At 43.2% G+C, this 21,588-nt stretch overlaps 1 protein-coding gene across 1 annotated transcript; it reads right to left on the reverse strand.

Annotated features, from left to right (window-relative positions):
- Positions 1-189: 189 nt before the first annotated feature.
- On the reverse strand, positions 190-12,656 carry LOC109852808 (KAT8 regulatory NSL complex subunit 1). Its single transcript, XM_020424307.1, has 12 exons — positions 12,422-12,656; positions 5,858-7,657; positions 4,284-4,786; positions 3,865-4,056; positions 3,505-3,736; positions 3,188-3,295; positions 2,976-3,051; positions 2,707-2,860; positions 2,302-2,525; positions 2,076-2,210; positions 1,415-1,582; positions 190-1,016 (listed from the first exon to the last, which is right to left on the reverse strand). The coding sequence occupies exons 2-11, from the start codon at positions 7,429-7,431 to the stop codon at positions 1,436-1,438; spliced, it is 3,345 nt and encodes a 1,114-aa protein (XP_020279896.1). The 5' UTR covers positions 7,432-7,657; positions 12,422-12,656; the 3' UTR covers positions 190-1,016; positions 1,415-1,435.
- Positions 12,657-21,588: the final 8,932 nt, after the last annotated feature.

The following is a 21,588-nucleotide window of genomic DNA, read 5'->3' on the forward strand; positions in this document are numbered from 1 at the left end:
CATCTCGTAAAAGTGATGTACAAAAGTGAAACGCATATGACTTTCAAGAATTCATAGACAATTGCCTGGTTATAAAACTTTTTAATACGAAAGAAAATACATGTAGTATCACAGACTATGAGAAAATCGCGAAATCACAGTGACACAAGACTTTCGGTATTTGTATGAACGCTTAAATTAACAAATGAATTTTTTTTTTTTTTTTTATAAGTTCACAGGTTATAATACCAATGATAAAGAACATAACAGTCAAAATACAGAGCATTAGTATTTTAAACTGAAAGTATGGTTTTAAGACAAGCAAGTTTCTGTTCCTACTTATATTTAATTCAAATGCACACGTTTATATATATGTCAAGAATATTTTTCTATAATACATGAATTTACACCTCTTGCGTACATAATTTTAATTTTTTTTTTTTTTTTTTTTATAAATGTCTTCTTACCTGTATAAAATGTAAATAGTAATATCTTAAGACACAACTCGGTCATATGACAAATAAAAATTATTAACGCTAAAAAAAAAAGAAAAAAAAAGAAAAAAAATTCTTGTATTATTATTATATAACATTATACTTAAACTGATTTTGACTGTTACATAAATTACAACACTTGCAAAATCAGGTGCAAGAATTTTATATAAATGACAAACAATTATATATATATATATACAGGGATTTGTTTAAATACAAGTTTTCACATAACCATAAAATTATTTAACATACATTTAAGCAGTGTGTTAACATTTATCTAAAAAGTCACACAGGCTGTAGTAATTTATCCATTCCTCACAAAATAGAAAAAAAAAAGCACAAAATTATATTTGGAAGGTACACAGTGCTACAGAACATTTCAGTTGGCACTTTTATTTTAAAGTGAAGAGCTGATCATGATGTAACATAAATACAGTTTTTTGTACAAAACCACTCAATCCTTTTTTTTTTTATTTTTTTATTTTTTTTTTGTACGAGATTCCATTCTTCTCTCTCTTTCAGAGTTAACATACTACTCACTATCTGTAACGGATCAGAAAAGTCAGTAATGCGAGTATACATCTTAAACGAAATATATATATATATTATATGTATGTATATATATGACGCTCGGAGTTCTAATGCTTTGGCCAAAAACAACTGCATTATTTAAAAAAAAAAAAAAAAAAAAAAAAAAAAAAAAAAAAAAAAAAAAAAAAAAAAAAAAAAAAAAAAGAAAAAAAAGAACGAGCAATAATAATTAATTAAGGTTCTTTTCATTAATTTAAGCAGAATGAAGTTATAAAATTTATATTTATAATACACTTTACAGATTCGTAATACCATTAACTTAAGGTGCAATGTTACATGACCGACAGGTATATATAACAATTGACAGGTAGCTTCTGCATATTAGTAACGACGACGTAAACATACTGTACTTTTATTAAAAGTTTTATATCCTATCTCTTAGCCGTCGGACGTATTCTCTCCTTTTCGGTGTCCCTATCGTCAGCTACTGTCCATTCGGGATCATTGGGATCTTCGCCGTCTATATCGCAACAAGCCGATTCGGTCGAGTCCGATTCGGGCGAATCCAAATCTCCGTCCTAGAAACGTAGAAACAAAAAAAAAAAAAATCATCACATCACTGACGATCGCCGCGATCACCTATACCCAAAAACTTTGGTCTCTTTGCAAAAAACATTCTATTTAAAGGTTGCAAGCTCGCATACTTTACGCGAACCAAAGGAGCAAAAACTAGAGTTCGTGTAAGAGATTTATATTTCTATACAAATGCACGGAAAATACACAACGATCGCATCGGCTTAACGAAGGTATTTTCATCGTGTAGTTGACAAAAAACGTTCGCTAAACTCTGTGTGTGTATGTGTGAGATGCGTGGAAAATAAAATAAATTTAACGTTACATAAGTAGGAAGCGTCAAGTGGCAACTGCTTACCCGGAGATAGCCTCGAGAGGAGCCATGAAAATTGGCTCAAAGTGTATTAATAAATCATTACACTCTACACTCACATTTCAATATAATTAAGATTTCTCACTTAAATACTCAGGGTATCAGTACAAGTAAAATTTACGTACATCATCGCCCTTGTCACCGTCGCGGGAGCATAAAGACGTCGACGAAGCTTGCCAGTGTCCATCCGGCATCACTTCCAACATTTTGTCATAAGCTTCCTCAGATAATGGGAATACTCTGGGCTCATACGGTACAATCTGTACATAAAATTTAAAAATATATATTGTTATTGTAATATTTAAATAAATCATAAATCAATTACATTGTGTGTGTATGTGTGTGTTATACCTCGTTTTCATCTTCGGCAAATGCAGTCGTTGCAGCATCGTCTTTTCCTAATTTTAATGCGGACATGGTACGACGTCGTAAAGAATTTTGTAAAGCAGACGGTCGGTGCGAATCCAAACCTGAGGTCTCTGTGTCCTGCACTTGAGACGGAGTGGCAGGTGGAGACGTGAAAGGTGACATCATATCTCCACCAAAGTCACTGCTCGCGTGCGGCGACATAGGATCTGAGGAAACAAAATCTTCTTTTCAAACGAAACTATTTTGTTCTAATAGGAATATTTTTTTAATATTAAGAGATAAAAACAAATTGAACAAAAATAATAAAATTTAATATAGATTTATTTACAAGTCAAAATCTGTTGACAAAACTTTGCGACTAAAATACGAGACGATAAATAGACATACCTGGCGTGTTCGCACCACTGTCTGCTCTGCTGTCAATACGACGATTATGACGAATACGCGTCTGATTTGGCATGTACGTCATGAAACGTTTATACTCCTCGCGTTCGCTGCGCTCATGCCTCAAAGCAATCGTCTCATCTGATATATCTTCAAACTGATAAACATACACAAATCAAGTGAGAGATAACGCGATTATAAAACAAATCGTGTTATTTAATTTTATTTCATTTAAATCTTGTACTCAAACTTTTTTTGTCAAGCAAACTTACATCACTATCCTGATCAGGCTTGTGCATCACACCGTTCTTCATTTCCATTTTCAACGGTTCCTCGCACAGTCTCCATCTTTAAAAGTAAGAAATAAGTTATTTCATCGTGACACAACAATCAAATATAACAATTAATTGACATTTAACTTAAACTTTAAAAAAAAACTGTAAAAGTTTTAAATTTTCAGGTATGTAAAAATGAAATATCTTACTTTGGTGTTAAAATTTCTTTGTATTGTAATTTTTCAGGCCTAGTTGAAGCGGCGACGCTATAGGGGATGACTATATTGTCAATGTCGTACGAATTCTGTCGCAAACGCCTGAAATATCAAACGGTTGTTATTGTAATCAAATAATTCCTTCGAGACAATGATGATGAAGTGACAATAACGAATCGTAATGAACGACAAAAGTTCATCCAATCAAAAGAAGGCGATCCGTCATCAACTTCGATTTTACGTATCGACGAGCGAGCTTATTAACAATAAGACAAATAGCATAGATACGTAAATGTTAAACACAAACTTACCCATGTGAATTGGAACTTTTCTCTTTAACAGTATTTTTCTCCGAGGCAGTAACATGTTGCAATGGAGAAGGCACTGGGGATGAGTGTTTGCTGGAACTTGATAGTGCACTAATGTCGTCATCATCCTCAGTTGGCAATTTCGATAATTTTTTCTTGTTTAATCCAGGCACATTTTTGTCGTGAGTAATTCTGTTTCTTTTGCCATTTTTCAACATTTTTCTCTTGATCCCTGCTTCGGAAAAAAAAATTTTTTGCTGTTACGTTCCACTCGGGGAAAAAAACCACAATCCACAATGATTCGATCTTTTTCTAAGAAATACGACAAATTGTGTGTGTAAAAACAGTTATATAAATACATACTTGCTGTGAGAATGGTTGAGGATGATTTCTTTAATCGCGCGGTATATTTTGTTCTATTAGGAAGTTTTTTGTTTCTTCTTTCGTTGCTATCTTTATCTTTTACTCGAGGAACTCGCACATTACCTCTCAACATTTTCTGCTGCCACTCCACCGATTTCATAATAGCTTCTAAGTGAGTTCCATATACAATTTCTATAAAAAAAATAAGAGAAATGAGAATAACATATGTGACGTAATACGGGGTCGGAGAATATTTTCTTATATTTATAATAAATTTTCTAGAAAAATTTACTTAGATGTCTTGCAAATTTGGCGCAAGACTCGGGCAACATTCACGAATTCCATCTCGACCGTTAAAAAAAAAGTTCTAAACTCTGAGAAACAAAAATGTTGTTTTAATTTTTATTAAGTAAGCATACCATCAGGGAATGACAACACCGGATGAAAACAAGGATCAACAAGTGCTACACGTTGCTGTACAGAAAGTTGTTCAATTGGTTCTTGCGGCTGCATTGGATCAAGCCTTCCTGTACATAAAGCACATGCGGGCAACACATGATCACAATTGCATCTCACTGTTGACGCTTTAGCTGCACGTTTCGAAACCTCGTGTAGCCTGTCCACTTGATAGAGCTTTCGCTTTTTATAATAATTCCAAACAAACGGACGTGTTCTACTGGCTGGCAATTCACCGTCGGGCGAATTGTAACGCCCGGTAGAACCCGGTAGAGCGCCACTGTATCCGTTAACAGTTTCCGCATTTTCGAGAACAACCATGCCCTTTGAGGCCCTGACATGACGCTGCAGATCATTATGCTGTCTTATTCTGTATTCTAAATCTGATATTTGTGCCTGCAGCCAGGTCCACCGTGATGCTACACCCGCACGATCCTGTGCATATCTCCATGCCGCTCTTTTGGATCTGTGCAAATAATGTAACAATACGATTGGCCTACTGATTTGACAAGTAAGGAAAAAATACCACACATACGTTGTAAAACACAGATCACTCTTCTATCTAAATAAATCTATATTATATATATATTATCTGTGGAAATTTTTACACAAACCGTGGAAGAGCTCAGGGAAAGATGAGATCACACACTATTTTAACTTTAGTTCTTATCACAAATTATTTTAAAATGTAACGCACGTGGCGACAATACCGTTATCGTAACGCACATCGACAGAGCACAAAATGTTGCCGAATAAAATCTGAATATATTGAACGTAAAAAAAAATAGCGAACAAGAGATTATTCAAAAACAGAACTTTTTTGTAAAAGAGAAACGTTTTGCAAAAACGTTTTGTAAATAAGCATTAAAGAATTCAGAACCGAGCCATAACACACACACATGTATACACACATTCGGTCTGTTTTCTTCGACTGCAATAACATGTGCTTTTTTTTTTTTTTGTTCTGTTTGTTGAATAAATAATAAGAGTTGCAAACTTTGTATCAAAAGTTCAAATTGTGAAAAAAAAACTGTCAAATCAGGTTTTGGAATTGAGAACGCAATTCTTCAATTTTGAGACACAATAATTGTCACATCTATCACAGAAAATGACCATCCAGAATAAAAATAATCTATTTGAAATAACGAATAACAATTTCTTGTTTCGCAAACCTCGAGAGAATATTGCAAAAAACAATTAAACTTGAAAAAATCGTTGAAGTAAGAATAAAAAAATCAGTAATTGAACTTTAATTAAACGATTAAAGTTCAATTACTGATTTGTTATTCTTACTTATTGTCACGCACAAGATGATTGTTTGCTATCTTAGTAAATCAAACAAAAACGTTTTTACCTTCTTTCTTAAAATTAACTTTTAATTTAGTGTTCTTAAAAAAAAAAAAGAAGAAAAAAAAACAAAGAAGCAGTAAATAAAATATCGCTGGAAAACCGATAAAAGGTAAAGTATGTAAATATATTCAACGTTCGACAATAAATGTTAAAAGTAATAAATCTCTGCTGTTGAAATGTAACTTACATAGGTAAAGGTTGTTGATGCGGATTGTTAAAAGTCTGCATCTCGTCGCAACTTTCCCCACCACTACTTGACGCTGTACAATCCGAGTCCAGATTCGATTCCACAACATGTAACTGCGTAGACAAAGATCCGGCCACACTTTCCACTTCTTCACTATTTAATTTAATCTGAGGAGTACCGAACACCGGCTGGCGATTGCCGTTATTGCCGGACGTACCGCTATTCGCGTTATCACGCGACCCTCCACCGAAGTAACGACAACACACTCTTTGACGATTAACACTGTTAGTCTGGGCAACACATATTTTCTCAATTTTTTTAAGAAACGAATGCAAACTGCCACTAATCTCAGGAAAGTTTCTCACATTGGACTTGGAGCCGATATTGACCAACTCTTGTAAGAGATATTTTTTCACTCCGTGATGGGCCAGCTCGATAACACCGGTATTCTCCTCAGCCACGTGTCTGCCGACCACTCTCGCCTGGAGCTTTCTCAGTCTTCTCAATAAAAAAGCGCATCTCCTCTCGATCTCGAATTGTTTCTGCGCGACAATGTCCTGTTGTAATTTCAAACTGTTCGACTTTTGCTGTTGGTCCACCGTGTCAACCGTAATATTCATATTTTCATTGCAAAGACTCATCACGTCAACGTCGAGTAAATCCCGTTCGAAGGACGCGAATCCCTCCTCGGGGATGGGAAACATCTCCGACACATTGTCGACGTTACCTTGCACAGATTCGCCGCTCTCAGCGGCAATGTTACCGGCGTTATCAGCGCCCTCAATCGAATTAATGACCTGTAATATCTCCTCCACGTTATGCCCGATATCGGCGACATTCGCCATACTGCATTGCTCAGCTGTGATATCGGGACCAAAGGCCATGATCTGATCAACGTCTAGATTCTTATTGTCTCCCGTTTCAGTCTCGGTAGCCACTAGGGACAAGTCCTCGCTCGATTTCAAGAAACCCATGTTGTTAGTTTGATCACCCATAGATGGGTCGTTCATTATAATATCGATCACCTTCCTCTCAGCGTTACCGGCGTCCGGCAGCGCGACCGGTCGCTCAAAGTCCTTTTGCTTTTCCGTCGTCGCCGCCGCCGCCGACGCCGCCGACGCCGACGCTGCCGCCGCCGCTTGCTGTTGCAAGCTCGCCGCACCGTTTGTCGAGTCAATCAGGTCGGGCACATCGGCAAACGCGGATAGCAAGTCGAAGTCATTAGCGTATTTCGAGTTAATAACATCGCGTATCAGGTCCTTCGAGACACCGCACAAATACTGCTCGTCGATCTTTGATGGCTGTACGTTAGCTGGAACCACAAACTTTGTTAATATCTCACGATTCTGGCAGACCTGCGTGGCCTGCTCGCCGGACAGAAATCCGCTGGCGGGCGCTGGTAAAGTAGGGAGCACGTTTTCATGCTTTTGAGGACCACCTTCCGTCAGAGCAGGGGCCATCACTGCCACCGACGCTGCCAGTGTCGCGGCCTCCACATCCAGAGGCTCCCACGACGTGCCGCAAAGTGCGCGCCCGCCGCTCCTGCGCTTCCCGTGCGCCGCGCTCACTCCCATTCATCCATTACTACGGTTCTTGTCCTGCCTCCTTTACCGTTGACTGTTTTCACTTGACTATTTTTTTCTTATCGTTAATTTCTGTTATCGTTTCTTATTCTAGTAAATAGTTTATCACTGGCCTGCCATCCTCCATGGCCACATAAAGAGTTACGTCGTTTCCACAGTCTCTCTCATGTTACTGTTCATTCACTTCCATCGTTTATCACAAGACGAAATTGCGCACCTGCAAAGAAAAAATATCACAAATGTTACACATCGTGCGCTCACACTTTGTTGTTGCGCAAACTTCACAAGCGCACACACACACATAAAAAAAATTAAAAAATGAAATTAAAAAAAAAAAAACAAACGATGCAATGATGCGAGAACAAAAAATATTTCAAATTCCGTTAAAGAAAAGTCGTCGATCGAGAAACAAAACGTGTTATTGCTCAACACGTGAACGCAAGTTGGCAATTTTCTTCAAAAGAGAATCGAGAAAAAGCTTTTGTCGGGAATAGATTCACCAAAGCCCTTTAATCATTGCTGAAACGGGGTTATCTATGCCGTTACGCAAAATCACACAGCGTTTTTAAAGCTGCGCGGTGATAAACTATGAACGCGCCGCGCGAAGAAGCACGTTGTGTGAAAGTATAAATATGCGAAATACATTAGCGTGAAACGGCGTGATAGTAAATATATATATATATATATGTGTGTGTGTGTATATATGTACACATATATATGTAATATATGTGTGCGGACTAAACTCACTTCGCGTCCACGTTTGTAGCAACGTAGCATACTTGATGTCTCGTCACAAACGTGTATCACGATGTGCTCTTCCGCGACATGAACGTCCGCCGGACGACGATGACGGATACTCGTTGGTCCTCGCAGCAATGTTGTTACAATTCGTCTTGCGAAAAACGAGGCTACTTCCCAGAGAGAGAGAGAGAGAGAGAGAGAGAATTATATTGCCGCCGGACTTTGCGCCCGCGATATATAATTCGCGCAACGCACAGGTTTTTCTTTTTTTTTTTGTCTCCACCGCGATCCCGTTCTAGTTTAACGACGAAGAACCCGATGCTGTGTTAAAACGTTTCCACCAACGAGCGCATCGAGACCGTCGGAGTCGTCTGACGCCGCGTCGCCGCGTTCGGCGTATCGTTTTTCTTCCGTGAGAGTGTCCTGAAAAAAAAGAAAATAAAGATGACAACTGGAGGAGAGAGTGTTGCGCCCAAACCAAACGATCTCGCGGTCTCTCCCAAAACAGACGCGCGCGCGCGCGCGCACAGGGAAAGCTACGAAATTAGCGATTATCAATTTAATTCTATACGAAAGCATTTCACGGTCGAGTACTCGCGTATCTCGAGAACGCGGCAGATCCGCGACGCGCTTTCAATCGAGAAAAAAAGAAGCGGTTTTGTTTCGCGCGCGCGAATATATATATATATATATATACGGTTTTATATATTCGAGAAATACTTCGTTTCGTCCCCGGAGTAAATTCTTGTTCTCGTCTCTCGGAGAGAAACGTTCTTTTTGAAATTTCTTTCGAACGGTTATCTCGAGGTTAAATGTAAATTTCCGTCGAATACAATCTGCACGCGTGAAGAAAAAAAAAAAAAAAAAAAAAAAGTGATTTTGTCGTCACGTTCTCTTGTCCCCGGTATATGTTAATAACATTGCGCTCCGGTGGTGCTTCACTTTCCAAATGTTCTTATCTTATCTTTCTTAGTATCAATCGTGTGTATCGCTAAACCCGGTAAACTTAAGCCTTAAGCCTTACGTGTTAATTATCACACAAGTGAGTCGTCTAATATTACACAATGCGTAACGAAAATCATTTGATGATCCATTTGACCAGTTGCCAAAAACAAATGAAACTTGCGCGAGATAATAAATTTCCATTCTCACCGTTTGGCTTTTGTATTAAAAAAAAAAATATATAAACAAGCAACTCGAACTCTCGACAATCTGCCTCGAAATTTTAAGGAAAAATCACTGCTCGGAGAATTACAACGGTAGTTTACGGTGTTCCAAGTTGAATAATATTGCGCAATACACACGTGTAATCGGATCGTAATATATCGTGTGCTGCAAATGTGCGAACGCGCGCGCGATTCGCTCGAGAAATAATAGAACAAAAAAAAAAAAAAGAAAAATCAGCGCGGCACAGGGTGTCGAAAACAAATGAGAGAGAGAGCGCAGACGATACGGTTTCTCTCTCTCTCCGAGAAACATTGAATTCTCGCATATAAATTCGGTGTTTCAGTTACAACAAAAAAATAAAATAAAATAAAATATTAATCAACGCGTGTTTCTTTTTTTTTGCTTCGAGAGAGAAACACATTTCGAGTCGCAAACGAAAACCAACTGGTAAAAAAAATTGCGTACTTTTTATCGAAATAAAATTCCTCTTTCTGTGTTATCGAAGCGTTTTTTTTTCTATATTACATCAATTCCAACACACGCTTCATCTTTAACGTTTAATTGAACATTTATATTGTTTATATAACGTCGAAACACTACTACAGATATAAATTGTATTATTCACAGCGTTGGGTCACACACACACACACACACGCGCGCGCGCAAAACCAAGTTGAGCATATTGCGAGTAAAATCTTCGTTTTGTTTTTTTTTTTAGAGAAAATATACCGCAAAAATCGTGCGCTGCAATAAGTAACGACGAGAAAAAAGCGTAACGCAAAGTACATGTGCAATCGCGCCGGAAGTCGGACGATATATATTTCTTCGCGTTGGGGCAATCATGCGTATTGTTGACCGAGACAGAGAGAGAGAGGAAGGAAGGGAGGTGGGAGAGAGAGAGAGAAAGAGAGACATCAGTAATTTCAGCGGAGAAAACCGCAAACTGGGATGAGAACCGGGAGCGAGTACATCCTGAAAAAGAGGTTTGGAAGGAAGAAAGGAAGGGAGAGAGGGAAGAGAAAGAGAAAAGAGAGGAAAGAGAGAGAAAACTTGGCCGGGAATGCCGGGAATACAGAGAAGAGGCGGAGAAAGAGAGAGAGAGAGAAAAAGAGAAAAAAAGAGAAAGAGAGCCAGAGCCAGAGCAGCGGGAGCGTAAAGAAAATGTCAGAAGGGAAGAGCAAAAACACGTAGGGTGGGATCAGAGCAGATTCCCGAGGGTGTGCGAATCTTCTCTTCTTTCGCTTGTGCGGGGAACACGCGCTTTCCGGTCTCGGCGCGAGTGCGCGCGGCGAGACGTGCTGTATAATTATGACGCCGCGCGGCGGATACGACGATATATATATATATATATATANANATATANANANANATATATATATATATATATGTACAACAGTATATACACACATGCACACACCGTTACGCGACGCGTCTCCGTGACCACACAGGTGAAGTTTAAGCAGCAGCACACGGTCTCTGACGCATTACCACGTGATACGCTCGCGGCGGCGGCAGCGGCGGCGGCGGCGGCGACGACGACGACGACGACAACCGCGGCTTGTGCGAAACGAGACGGGGAGAAGAACAGAGAGCGCGGCGATGAATAAAAACAGACGAGACGGAAGGAACGAGAGAAGCGAGTTGTGGTGCGCTTCTCTTCTCGCGAGACTGTCTCGTCGCGGATCCGCGTCTCCGTTTTCTATTGCATAACGCGCCGCGCGCTCCACAAATTTCGTCGAACGTACAAAAGACGGAATACGTTCGCCGCGCTGATACAACGAGACCGACGATTTTCTCCGACCGACCCGGCGATATTGTACGCGCACGCACACACGATTCTCGTTAGATTAACGTTACACCACGCGCGCGCACTCTTGATTTATTATATATATATATATATATTTATATTATATTACTGTTACACGGCGATAGAGCGATCGTCGTGAAGAAAAGTTGAAGAATCGGAAGGAATCTCCCTCTATAAACGGAGATCAATGCCGGGGAGGACAACGGACCGGCGGCGTTCATTTCGGGCGGCGGCGGTATACTGTGTGAGAAGAAGAAACACGCATGAACGTCGACGAGAGAACGCGCCGCGCGCTATAGACGGAATGTGTACACAAGAAAGAACAAATTCCTCTCTCTCTCTCTCTCTCTCTCCGGGAGCCGTGAACACAATGAACAAAACAGCCGTTGCTGCTCTCCGTTGTCCGCACGAGAGAACTCGCGCGATCAAGTAAAACACACCACAAGCGCGATTTCTCGCGTTGCCGCGCGCGAGCCAGGTGTGTGCGTGTGCGTGTGTGTCGCGTGGAATATGTATTTCCCGCGGTAAGGGACGCACACTTGTACTCTCTCTCACTCAACTCGGAATCGGCCACTATTCTACGGGATCGTCATCGCATTTCGCACTCGGTCCGGGCGGCGGCAGTATCGAGCGCGGTACTGCCGCATCGAGCACCCGAAGTACACACACACACACAAATCCGTATGCACACACACACACACACACACATACAGAGCAGGACACATACACGCACGCACACACGCACGACACGCAGGCGAAGCGGCACACGATACTTTCGTCGCGCGAAGACGCCGAGTACGCACATACATACATACATGCAAGGAACACGCCCGCGTTCCCCGTCGAACGTACGTGTGTGTGTGTGTATTACGTGTGAAGGGGGAAAAAATGAACGACCGTTTTCCTGTACTCTACTCCGTTTGCCGCCGTCGCCGCCGCCGCCGCCGCGACGGTTGTGTGCGTCGGTTTCGCGTTCGGTTACTCGCGTTGTCGTCGTACAAATGGCGGAGCAAAAAACAGCCTCGAAGGTAGAGTAGCTTCCCTCGGATTCACGGGTTACAACGCACCACTCTCGTTCCTTTCTTGCCCGTCTCTCTGTGTGTCTCTCCCTCTCTTTTCTCCATGCTTGCTCGCGCGCGCGCGCGCGATCTCTTTCTCTCTCTCCCTCCCTCTCTCTCGCGCGCGCGTTCGCTCACTCGTTCGTTCGCTCGCTCTCTCTCACTCGCACACACGCTCCCTTCTTATCTCTATCTCGCTCGCTCTCACCTCTTCGTGGCCGGGCTCGGCATGCTCTCTCGTGGGATAGCGCCGCGGGCTCTCGCGAACAATGCTCGCCTGGGCCTGGCCCTTCCAGGAGCCGTCTCGACGCAACAGCCACTCCGTGCGATTCGCCGGTTCCGTAAGTGCGCACTCCGTAACGTAGACACGTCCGTCACACCCAAAAACGTACGATAATCCCCCGTCGTCGCCGTCCGCGCTCGGCTGCTCTCGTCCACCGCCGATCTCGGTTTGTGCGCGAGGCGACGCGCGCGCGCGCGCGCGCGTTCTCTCTCTCTCTCTCTCTTTCTCTTTCTTCCTCACCGTCTGCGTCTATCTCTTTCTTTTTCCTTCTCTCTCTCTCTCTCTTCTCACGTAACTGTCGTCACGGTACGTCGTACGTGTGCACAGAGTCGGCGGACACAGCGCACTTCTCTTTCTTCCGTCAGGAACAGAGGCGCGCACACACACGCACACGACACGACGACGACACGTTCGAGAAACAGCGTCCACGCGACGATGCAAATCGTCGATTCACGCACAATCACGCGCCCAGATATATATCACGTCGGGGGCTGCTCTCTCTCGCCGCTCACGGACAGTCGCACGAGCAACGCGACGCAAGCTATTTATCAATATAACAGGGAGACACGACCAACTTCTCGCTGCTGTGTGGCTGTTGCCGTCGCGCGCAACCGACGACTGCAATCGACCAATACTTGCGGCTCTCGTAACCGGATGTGAATCTCGTAAGGACACGACGCCCAATCGGATTCGTTTGTTCGAGCTGCAACGTCGTAATCCTTAAGTCCAATTCGCAAACTACCCTCGCCGCGACTGCGCGAACGCACCGCGGTCGTAACGCGCATGCGCGACGCGATGCGCAAATTGAATCACGTTGTCCCCCGCGCTGTGAGACTGTGCCGTTCGCGCTGGCACGCGGAGCGCTAAATTCAAACTCTCGAGACTTCTTCTGGCTCCTCAAATATATCTCGCGGTCGTTTTTCGATTTTATCGACGTCAGAATCGAGGAAAGTCAAAAGAAAAATCGCCCAAAAGTTTTGCGAGTTGTTTTATTTGGGAATAAAAAATACTTCTGTGACACACACGCGCGTGAAATCGACAAGACGCGATTGCAGAATATATCAAACGCGATGTTTTTGTTATTTAACAGTCGACGCAAAATCAAGACGGCAAAATTGGGAAATAAATTTATAAATTTGGAAAATACGAAGCTTTTGTCAAAAATCACGACGTGATTTTTTCGCGTTGAATCGGAAAAAGAAAAACCGTTCGATATAATTTTAGCCGAGTTTGATTCCAAACGCGTTTGTGCGTAAACACACTCTTGCGAAAAATGCACGATACTTGGGCAATTTTCCTCATTTCTGACGTCATAAAATCCTTAGATTGCGAAGTATCGAGGAGCCTTAAAATCCATACCGCGCGGCGTTGTATTCTTCACTTTATCGTAATAATATACATATATTAATCGCACACACGCGTCCTGTATTTGAAAAACTATAATATCGGATACGAAAAAACTCTCCTCGTTGCTTGCAAAAACCGCAGTTATTATCCGTTTCCGACGTTTCTCCGTTTTTCCAAACATGGCCGCGCGTCCGGGCGGCCACGTGGTGTAAAGATCCGCGATTTTCGATCGAACGACGATCGCAAACGGCCGACGCGCGCGGACAGATTGTGATATGTTTCGCGATAACATTTTTTTTTTTTTTTTAATGGCGTTTCAGAAAAAGAAAATCGTTTCGCATTGATACAGGGTAATAACAGTTGAGTATACTCACTATATAATGCGCTCGTGTTTTTCTCGTGTATTACGCAGGATGACGCAACTCGGAGCGCGATTGTAGATAGAAATTCGGTTTGTCGGCGAAAGATAAAAAAAAAAAAAAACGTCTCGTGAGAATTGTGAATGTATTTCGATGTATATCTCACCTCAAACGTCTGACGGTTGCATCAGGTGTGTGTGGAAGTTTTCGCCGATTTATTCGTTTTGATAACGCGACACGCGAATGATTCACAGAATCGCGCCGTAAGAGGACGCGCGACGTAACGAGGTGGCGCTCCGAGCCGCCCCGGCCGGTATTGTCGATAAGTCAGTTTTTATAATTGCCGACCGATGATATAACAGTTCTTGAAATTATTGCTCTTATCGACGGTAGAGTTGTAAAACGCGTCGACGTTATCGAACGCGGTTACGCGTGACGTGTCGGTGACAGTACGCGGATAAAAGATGGCGGCGCAAGTCTCGCTTGTGGCTCCGAAGCGGCGGTGCGCGTCGTGAAAGCGGCAAGATGCGGAACAACCGTATTCGTGTGCGCGTTGAAAAATTTAAGAGTTTCGAAGAGTTAACGAGTTTTTTTGTTTTACATATAATTACGTGTACGTTTTTATTCGAGTTGTGCGCTTCGAAGTAAAGTGCGCGCCCGAGAAAAGCGCGAGGAGAGACGTGTATTCGTGTGCGTGTTGAATTTCCGAGTTTTAGATCCTGCGAACGCCGTTTTTTTCGAAGGAACATCGACCAATCAATCTGTTGCCGCGTGAGGAGGATTGATACGTACGGAGGTTTGTGGAATTTTGAAAAATAACGTTTAAATAACTTGAAAAAGTTCCGACGAAATCGGAAAAACTCGGAAAAACGCGAATAACAGGAATAAGCAAGAATGGCGAAGGAAAGAGAGAGAGAGGGATAGAGAGAGAGAGAGAGAGAGAGAGAGAGAGAGAGAGAGAAATAGAGACGTAGAGACGCGGATAAATTGTGAGGGTAGGAGCGGCGGGAGGGGGAGGGTGGAGGCGCGAGAGGGAGATATGGAAGCTAGCGTGAATATTTTTACCCAAGCCTGTTAACTATACTCTGTTATTTTAACTCACGTACGCGGCTTTTCTACCACCACCGTCGCGCGCAGCGCTGGAATATAAGTTTTAAGGCGTGTTTTGATAGCGTCAGGGCGTGTCAGCCGGGGCTTCCTACCTAATGGATCGCTTCTTCGCTCGTTCGTTCATACTTTTTGAAGAGTGCATAGCTCATGATACCGCGAAACTTCTTCTCTCTTCGATGCGTTTCCTCCCCCCCTCCCCCTCTCTTGCAAAAATTCCCGCGATTTTTTCTTCCACAATCGATAAAGTAATTGCAGACTTAAAAGAACCCGTGTTCGCTTCGAGAAGTGTGTCGTCTTTTTTCAAGGCAAATTGATTGTGTGTGTTGGTGCACATTTTTATTTTGCGCGCGCATTAATACGCGCTACATATATATCTCTCTCTCTCTCTCGAGAATTTCACATTTTTTATGAGAGAGTGGTTGGTGGCTTTGTCTCATATACAATATTTTTCACGTTCGATATTTCTTTGCAAAATTTACTTGTTTGTTTATTTTTTGCCGCATTAATTTTTCTTCGATTGCAAATAAAAGATTTTCTTTTATTTTATTCAGTTTTGCACGGAATATATATGTAATATTTCTCAATTAAAAAGTTTCTTACATTAGAATTGATTTATATTCTCTTCAATCGGAATTGATCTATTCTCTTCAAAATTGTTGCATTATATTGCAACGTCAATCTGCGGCAATCGTTACCGCGCGCAGATACAAATCCCATTATATACGTATAACGCGTGCGACAACAACAACAGTAACACACCTGCGGGACGGGAAACCAGGGTTACCACCTGCTGAGCGGAAAAACCGCTTTAGTCGGGGGCCCCCCGATTATCGCGATAATTTCTCGTAAGCGAAAGGATGAATGGAAATGGTCAGGAGAGAACGCGGATGAATGAACCGCCGCGCGTGTACGCGAAATGCGGCGTGTACGAACCCGCGACGACGGCGGCTGCGGCAGCGGCGGCGGCGGCAGCGGCGGCGGCGGCGGCGTTGTTTTGGTTATTTTGGCAAACCTAACATAACACGGCTTGTTGTTTAACAAAATAATTGATTTTGTCGCCTCGTCTCCGTGCTGCTTTGCCGTTCGTTCTCTCGTTCTCTCGTCCGGCCAACACGCGTCCTCTCTCTTTCTCATTCTCCGCCACTTTCCTCTCTTGTGTTCCTCTCTCGCATCTCTTTCCCGGTTATATCCGACCGTCCTTGTTCCGCACGTTTGAAACGGCGCGCGGCGCCGGATAGTAGCCGCTACTTAGCCGCCGTACGAAAACAAATTCCGTTCGATTCCGTTTGTTTGCCGCCGCGCGCAAATGAAGATCTCGCGCGCGCGCGCGCGCGTGGATTAGTCACTTGCCGCGAAGAACGACGACGGGGCTCGGCTTCTTCTTGGCGCCGGCGTTGACTGTCAAAGACTTCGACTGTACATCGGCGTCATCGAATCAAGCTTCCCCCGACTTGTTCTTTCATTACGTCAATTTGGAGATCTGGCTCTCAATTAATTTGTTGAAAAATATCTACATATTGATAAAATAACATACATTGTGTGTGTGTGTAAACGCGCACTTAAAAAACTCGAACGTGGAAAAAACTTGACGTAAAAATATGAGAAAATGCTAGTGCGTACGTATGACACAAATTAGAGAGAAAAACATAAAATTTAGATAAAATTCAGAGTGACATCGATGGTGACAATTTTTGAGGCGAGAAAACTGTCGTCGCGAGCGTAAGAGAGAGAGAGAGAGAGACATTGACGCTCACAGACTTTTTGCCACGAATGTTTGCTTTAGTAAAAGCGAACGAAAGAGTCGCCGCCGCGTTAAATACTAATTCGAGGTTCAACCTCTCTCTCTCGTGTCGAAGACTCTGGGGGATATCCCGGTGTCGACGACTGATGATGTCCTCGCCGCGTCGCGGTGCTTCCTCTCTTCTCGCGCGTTCGTCCCCGGCGAATGCAGAAGCGACGAAAAAGAAAAAAAAAGAAAGAGTACTCGCTTTTCGGGAGCAAAAGAAAAATATTATTTCAGATACACGCGCGTAGTAAATAGACGAGAGAGAGAGAGAGAGTTTGCGCGCGGAAAGACCTCTTGTCATCGCTCTTAATGTAATTACGAACTTGCGAACAATCGCATCGTCTATATATTGGATGACTCCGAAAGTATATATACAACTGAGAACACGTTGCAACAAAAATTGTTTGATTTGTTTGATATTTATTAATGAATATACATACACACGCGCGTGTTACACACCACGCAATACAAAAAGCGTTTCAAAAGTCTACATATTTATATAAGATGTGTAAATTATTGCTTTGTGTGTGTGTGTGTGTGTGCGTGAGTGTCCTGGAAAACACTTCACATGAGGAAACGCGAGGAGAACTGGATTTCATCGCGATGATGCTCCCGTTAAACACACACATACATACACACATGCACACACGCTCGCTCGCTCGCTCGCTCGCGAATGCGGCTAATCGAACTCTCGAAGCCCTCATCGTCGCGCCTCGTTCGCGTACTCGCCCGCGTATATACGCAAGAGGGAGGGGGACCGTGTAAGAACAGTCCTTGTTATTACAGATGCCACTCGTTCGGGGATCCCGGGGTGTATTTCAGGCACAAAGAAGCCTCCTTCCAATCCGGAAGAGCGACGCCTAATTTTCGGGTAACCGCGCGCGAGCGAGTTCCCGAAGAGAAACGAAAGTATCGATTTTCTTCTATCGATAATTTCGTTCCACCAAAAAAAACCAAATCCGTTTTCTCCTTCTCCGCGAGAATGTGTTTTCTAACTCTCGACTTGTTGCAAATTGTGCACCAATTGTAAGAGCAATTCGATTATTGTTGAAGTTACATCCATTTATCGAGAAATAAAAAAACGGTAAAAAATATTTTGAAAATTTGGAGGAGGAGGAAAAGCTTCCGGAGCTTTGTGTAACGCAAAACACATTTTTTACGTAACTTCCGAGAATTAAATTGTTTGCAAATCAGAAACGTTCGGTTCGCGATTGGAGAAGACCGGCCGAAAAATGTTACATTTGCGCGGCAATACTCTGTGCGCTCTTTTTTCACAATCCCTCTTCTTTTGCCTCGCCGAGAGGCAACGTAAAAACACGCCGTGAAAAATACGAAAATATATTTTCTCCCGTTGCGTGTGGAGCAGAACGGGTTCCCTTTGCTTAATTCGATTCCGCGTTTGTACCCCGACGAACGGGGGATGAGAAAGAGAGAGAAAGAGAGAGAGAGCGCGCGCGCGCGCGCGCGTTTGTGCCCGTCACACATGCGCGTCGCAAGTGCGCGAATACTTAGCACCGCCGCGGCGGTGGCGGCGGTGGCGGCGGCGAAACGGTCGATATGTGGTCACAATGAAGGGTGTGGCATTTGAGGACCAGAAGCTTCCTCGCTACCCGCCGTTCACTTTATTCTACGATTGGCTGTTGCCAGGTGTCGAGAATGGCGGATCTTGCCGCGGCTCCCGTCGGAACCCCTTTTCGCGCCACCCTACAATATATATCCGGCATGTTCGTTCCTCGTCAAGCGCTTCCTCCGGGAACGCGTTTCTTTCCTTCCTTCCAGAAGAATGTTTCACAACGACGAGACACGTGGCGGTTTTTACCCTCTCTTTCCCGTTTGCTCTCTCTCTGTGGTTAAACATTGTCACGAAATTACGAAATTAATCGAAATTAATCGACGAGATAATAATCGACCCTCTTTCGCGTTTGATTTTTCACGCGCGAAAAATTCTACGTGATTTGCAAAATAAAAAACAAAAAAGTGACTCTTCGATTTTGCGAATTTGCAGACGACGCATTGAAAGATTAAACATCTCTTTTCGCGCTTTTTTTTAAACTTCTCTATCTCTCTCGAATTCTCAGCGAAACTCAGCGACGCGGGTACTTCTTCCGCGGTAAACCGGCAACCACCACTATTTTAATAGATACACGTGTCGCGCGGGAATATATTTGTGGATCCGCGGTACATCGTTACATCGCGCGACGACGACGACAACAACGCGCGCCCGGAGGAAGATTGATGAGATGCGCTTTACCCACCTAACACTCGTTCGCGTGCTACCGTGTCGTCCGGGCGCCGACTTCTCGTTCCGCGCACCACGTTTTCTGCCATCGGCGACAAATGATCGAAATTCCAAGAGAGAGAGAGAATACACACGCGAGAGATACGTGATTTTAGCGCTTTAATTACTCATTTATAATTGAGAGTTTCTTTCCACACACAAAAAAAAAAAAAAAAACCGATTCCCGAATAATTCTCGAATTCCGCGCAGCGAATCCCGAGTCGCGAGTTCCGACATTCGCTTTGCGAATCGCAACATTTCTCCGTAATCTGCGAATACGGTTGTTTTGTAAATATGTAATGTAAAACAATCTACACAGAGCGGGGGGGCGAGTTCGTTACGCGTCGGACTTGTCGCGAAAAAGTCATCACGTAAATCAAGTTGTCTGGAACCCGCGTTATAGTATATAGACGTCGGAGGATATAGCGTAGCGGTTAATGAAGCATCGCCCTTGCTTGGGAGATTAGGCTTTGCGTCAAACCACAAACCAGAGCCTCTTCTTCTCGGGGTTCCGCGCGCGCGGACGAGACGCTTTCTCGAGCGCGCGCGCGCGCGCGCGCGATGAAGAAACGCGCGGAGGTTATTCCTGGTTGAACAAACACTGGAATGGGTCGCGTGCGCCTCCTACATATTTATAGATTTTATCTCTCTTTTTGACTGCTTTGCCGTGCCGGTCCAGAGCGTGCATACTCGGCGGACACGAAGGAGAGAGAGAAAGAAAAGGAGGAGGAGGAGCGCGCGAGGACGAAAGTAACAAGAAGCAAAAACCAGGAGGCCAGGATGGGATGTACCGCCGATGACCTCCGTAATGGGACAGTTACGAGCGGTTGCGCGAGACGCGCGTCGACACATCGTTTCGTTTCGCGTCACCTAGTTCGCGAATATTACGGCGCCCGTATTCGAGGAGTTCGCTCGATTACGGGTTTGATTCGTCGGCCCCAGTCGTCGTTTCCTCGAAACGTTTTTTTTTAAACTGGTACGGTATGTGATGGAATAAGAAAGAGAGCGAAGAAAGATAAAAGATACAAAAGAGAAAGAGAGATCGATTGATTGATTGCTTTATTTATTATGCGCTCTGGGAAAGAATTCACCTCAAGCGCAAACAATACAAAGAATTACAAAAGTGTACAATAACAATATGTATAATAAGAACAAAAATTAAAGAAAGACAAGAATAAAGAAAATTAAAAATGAAAATAAAAATAAAAATAAATATAAAGAAAAGAAAAATAAAATAAAATAACAAAAGAGAGAGAGAGAGAGAAACAATTAAATTGATATAAACGTAAACAATGCGAATTATTATAAATTTCCACACACGGAGATGACGCGCAAAAGACTCGAATAATATAATAATAAATTGGAAGTTCGCGAGAGAGAGAAGAAAAAAAAACAGCACACATTGTGCGGTAACGATGTACTAATATACTTGTAAAACGTCAGCAAATTTCCATAACAAGTAAAAAAAAAAAATGAGATTAAATTATTCCACGCGTGTATGTGCGCGAATGTGTGTGTGTGTGTGCGTGTGTTAATGGCAGAAGATTTTAATTCCGATCAGCTCGGTAACGCGCGGAACAAAAACGGAAGCGGTTATCGGAAGCTGCCCGGAACGCGGTTTATGTAAGTGAATACTCGCAAAAGAAAAACACGGTCGTCGTGCAATTTGAAGAAAAATAAGGACGTCCGCGCTCCCAATTAAACGTACGTGTCGCCGTACGTTACGCCGTCGTTTGTATCCGGAACAAAACCGTAGCCGTCAGAGAAACCCGAACGAAAGGTGAAAGAAAAGAGAGAGAGAGACAGACAGAGAAAAACACGAGAAAGGAGAGAAGAAAAGTGTGAGGTGATTCCGAACTTTTCACGGCTCCAAAACGACAAAACGTCGTCGTCGTCGTCGTCGTCGTCTACGTCAGCAAGAGAGATCCAGCGATTGTTCGATCGGTTGGCAGTGTTATTTTTATAATTCGCCGCGCAACCCCCGTACATCCCCTCGTCACGTCGACAGTGTTGTTTTTATTGGCCGCGTTTAGGGAACGGATAAAGGAGGAAGGAGCGAGAAAGATAGACGGTGGAGCAGGAGGGCAGAGAAGTGTGTGCAAAACGAAGAGGGAGAAACGAAGTTGGGAGGGATAGCCGGTGGGAACGGGGTGTTGTTTCATCCCTCCTAGCTCTCTCGTCTATTCTCTGGCTGCTCTCTCTCCTATATATA

Source organism: Pseudomyrmex gracilis, unplaced genomic scaffold (assembly GCF_002006095.1).
Source record: "Pseudomyrmex gracilis isolate BER0280 unplaced genomic scaffold, ASM200609v1 scaffold_36, whole genome shotgun sequence".
In the NCBI taxonomy this organism is placed as follows: Eukaryota; Metazoa; Arthropoda; class Insecta; order Hymenoptera; family Formicidae; genus Pseudomyrmex; species Pseudomyrmex gracilis.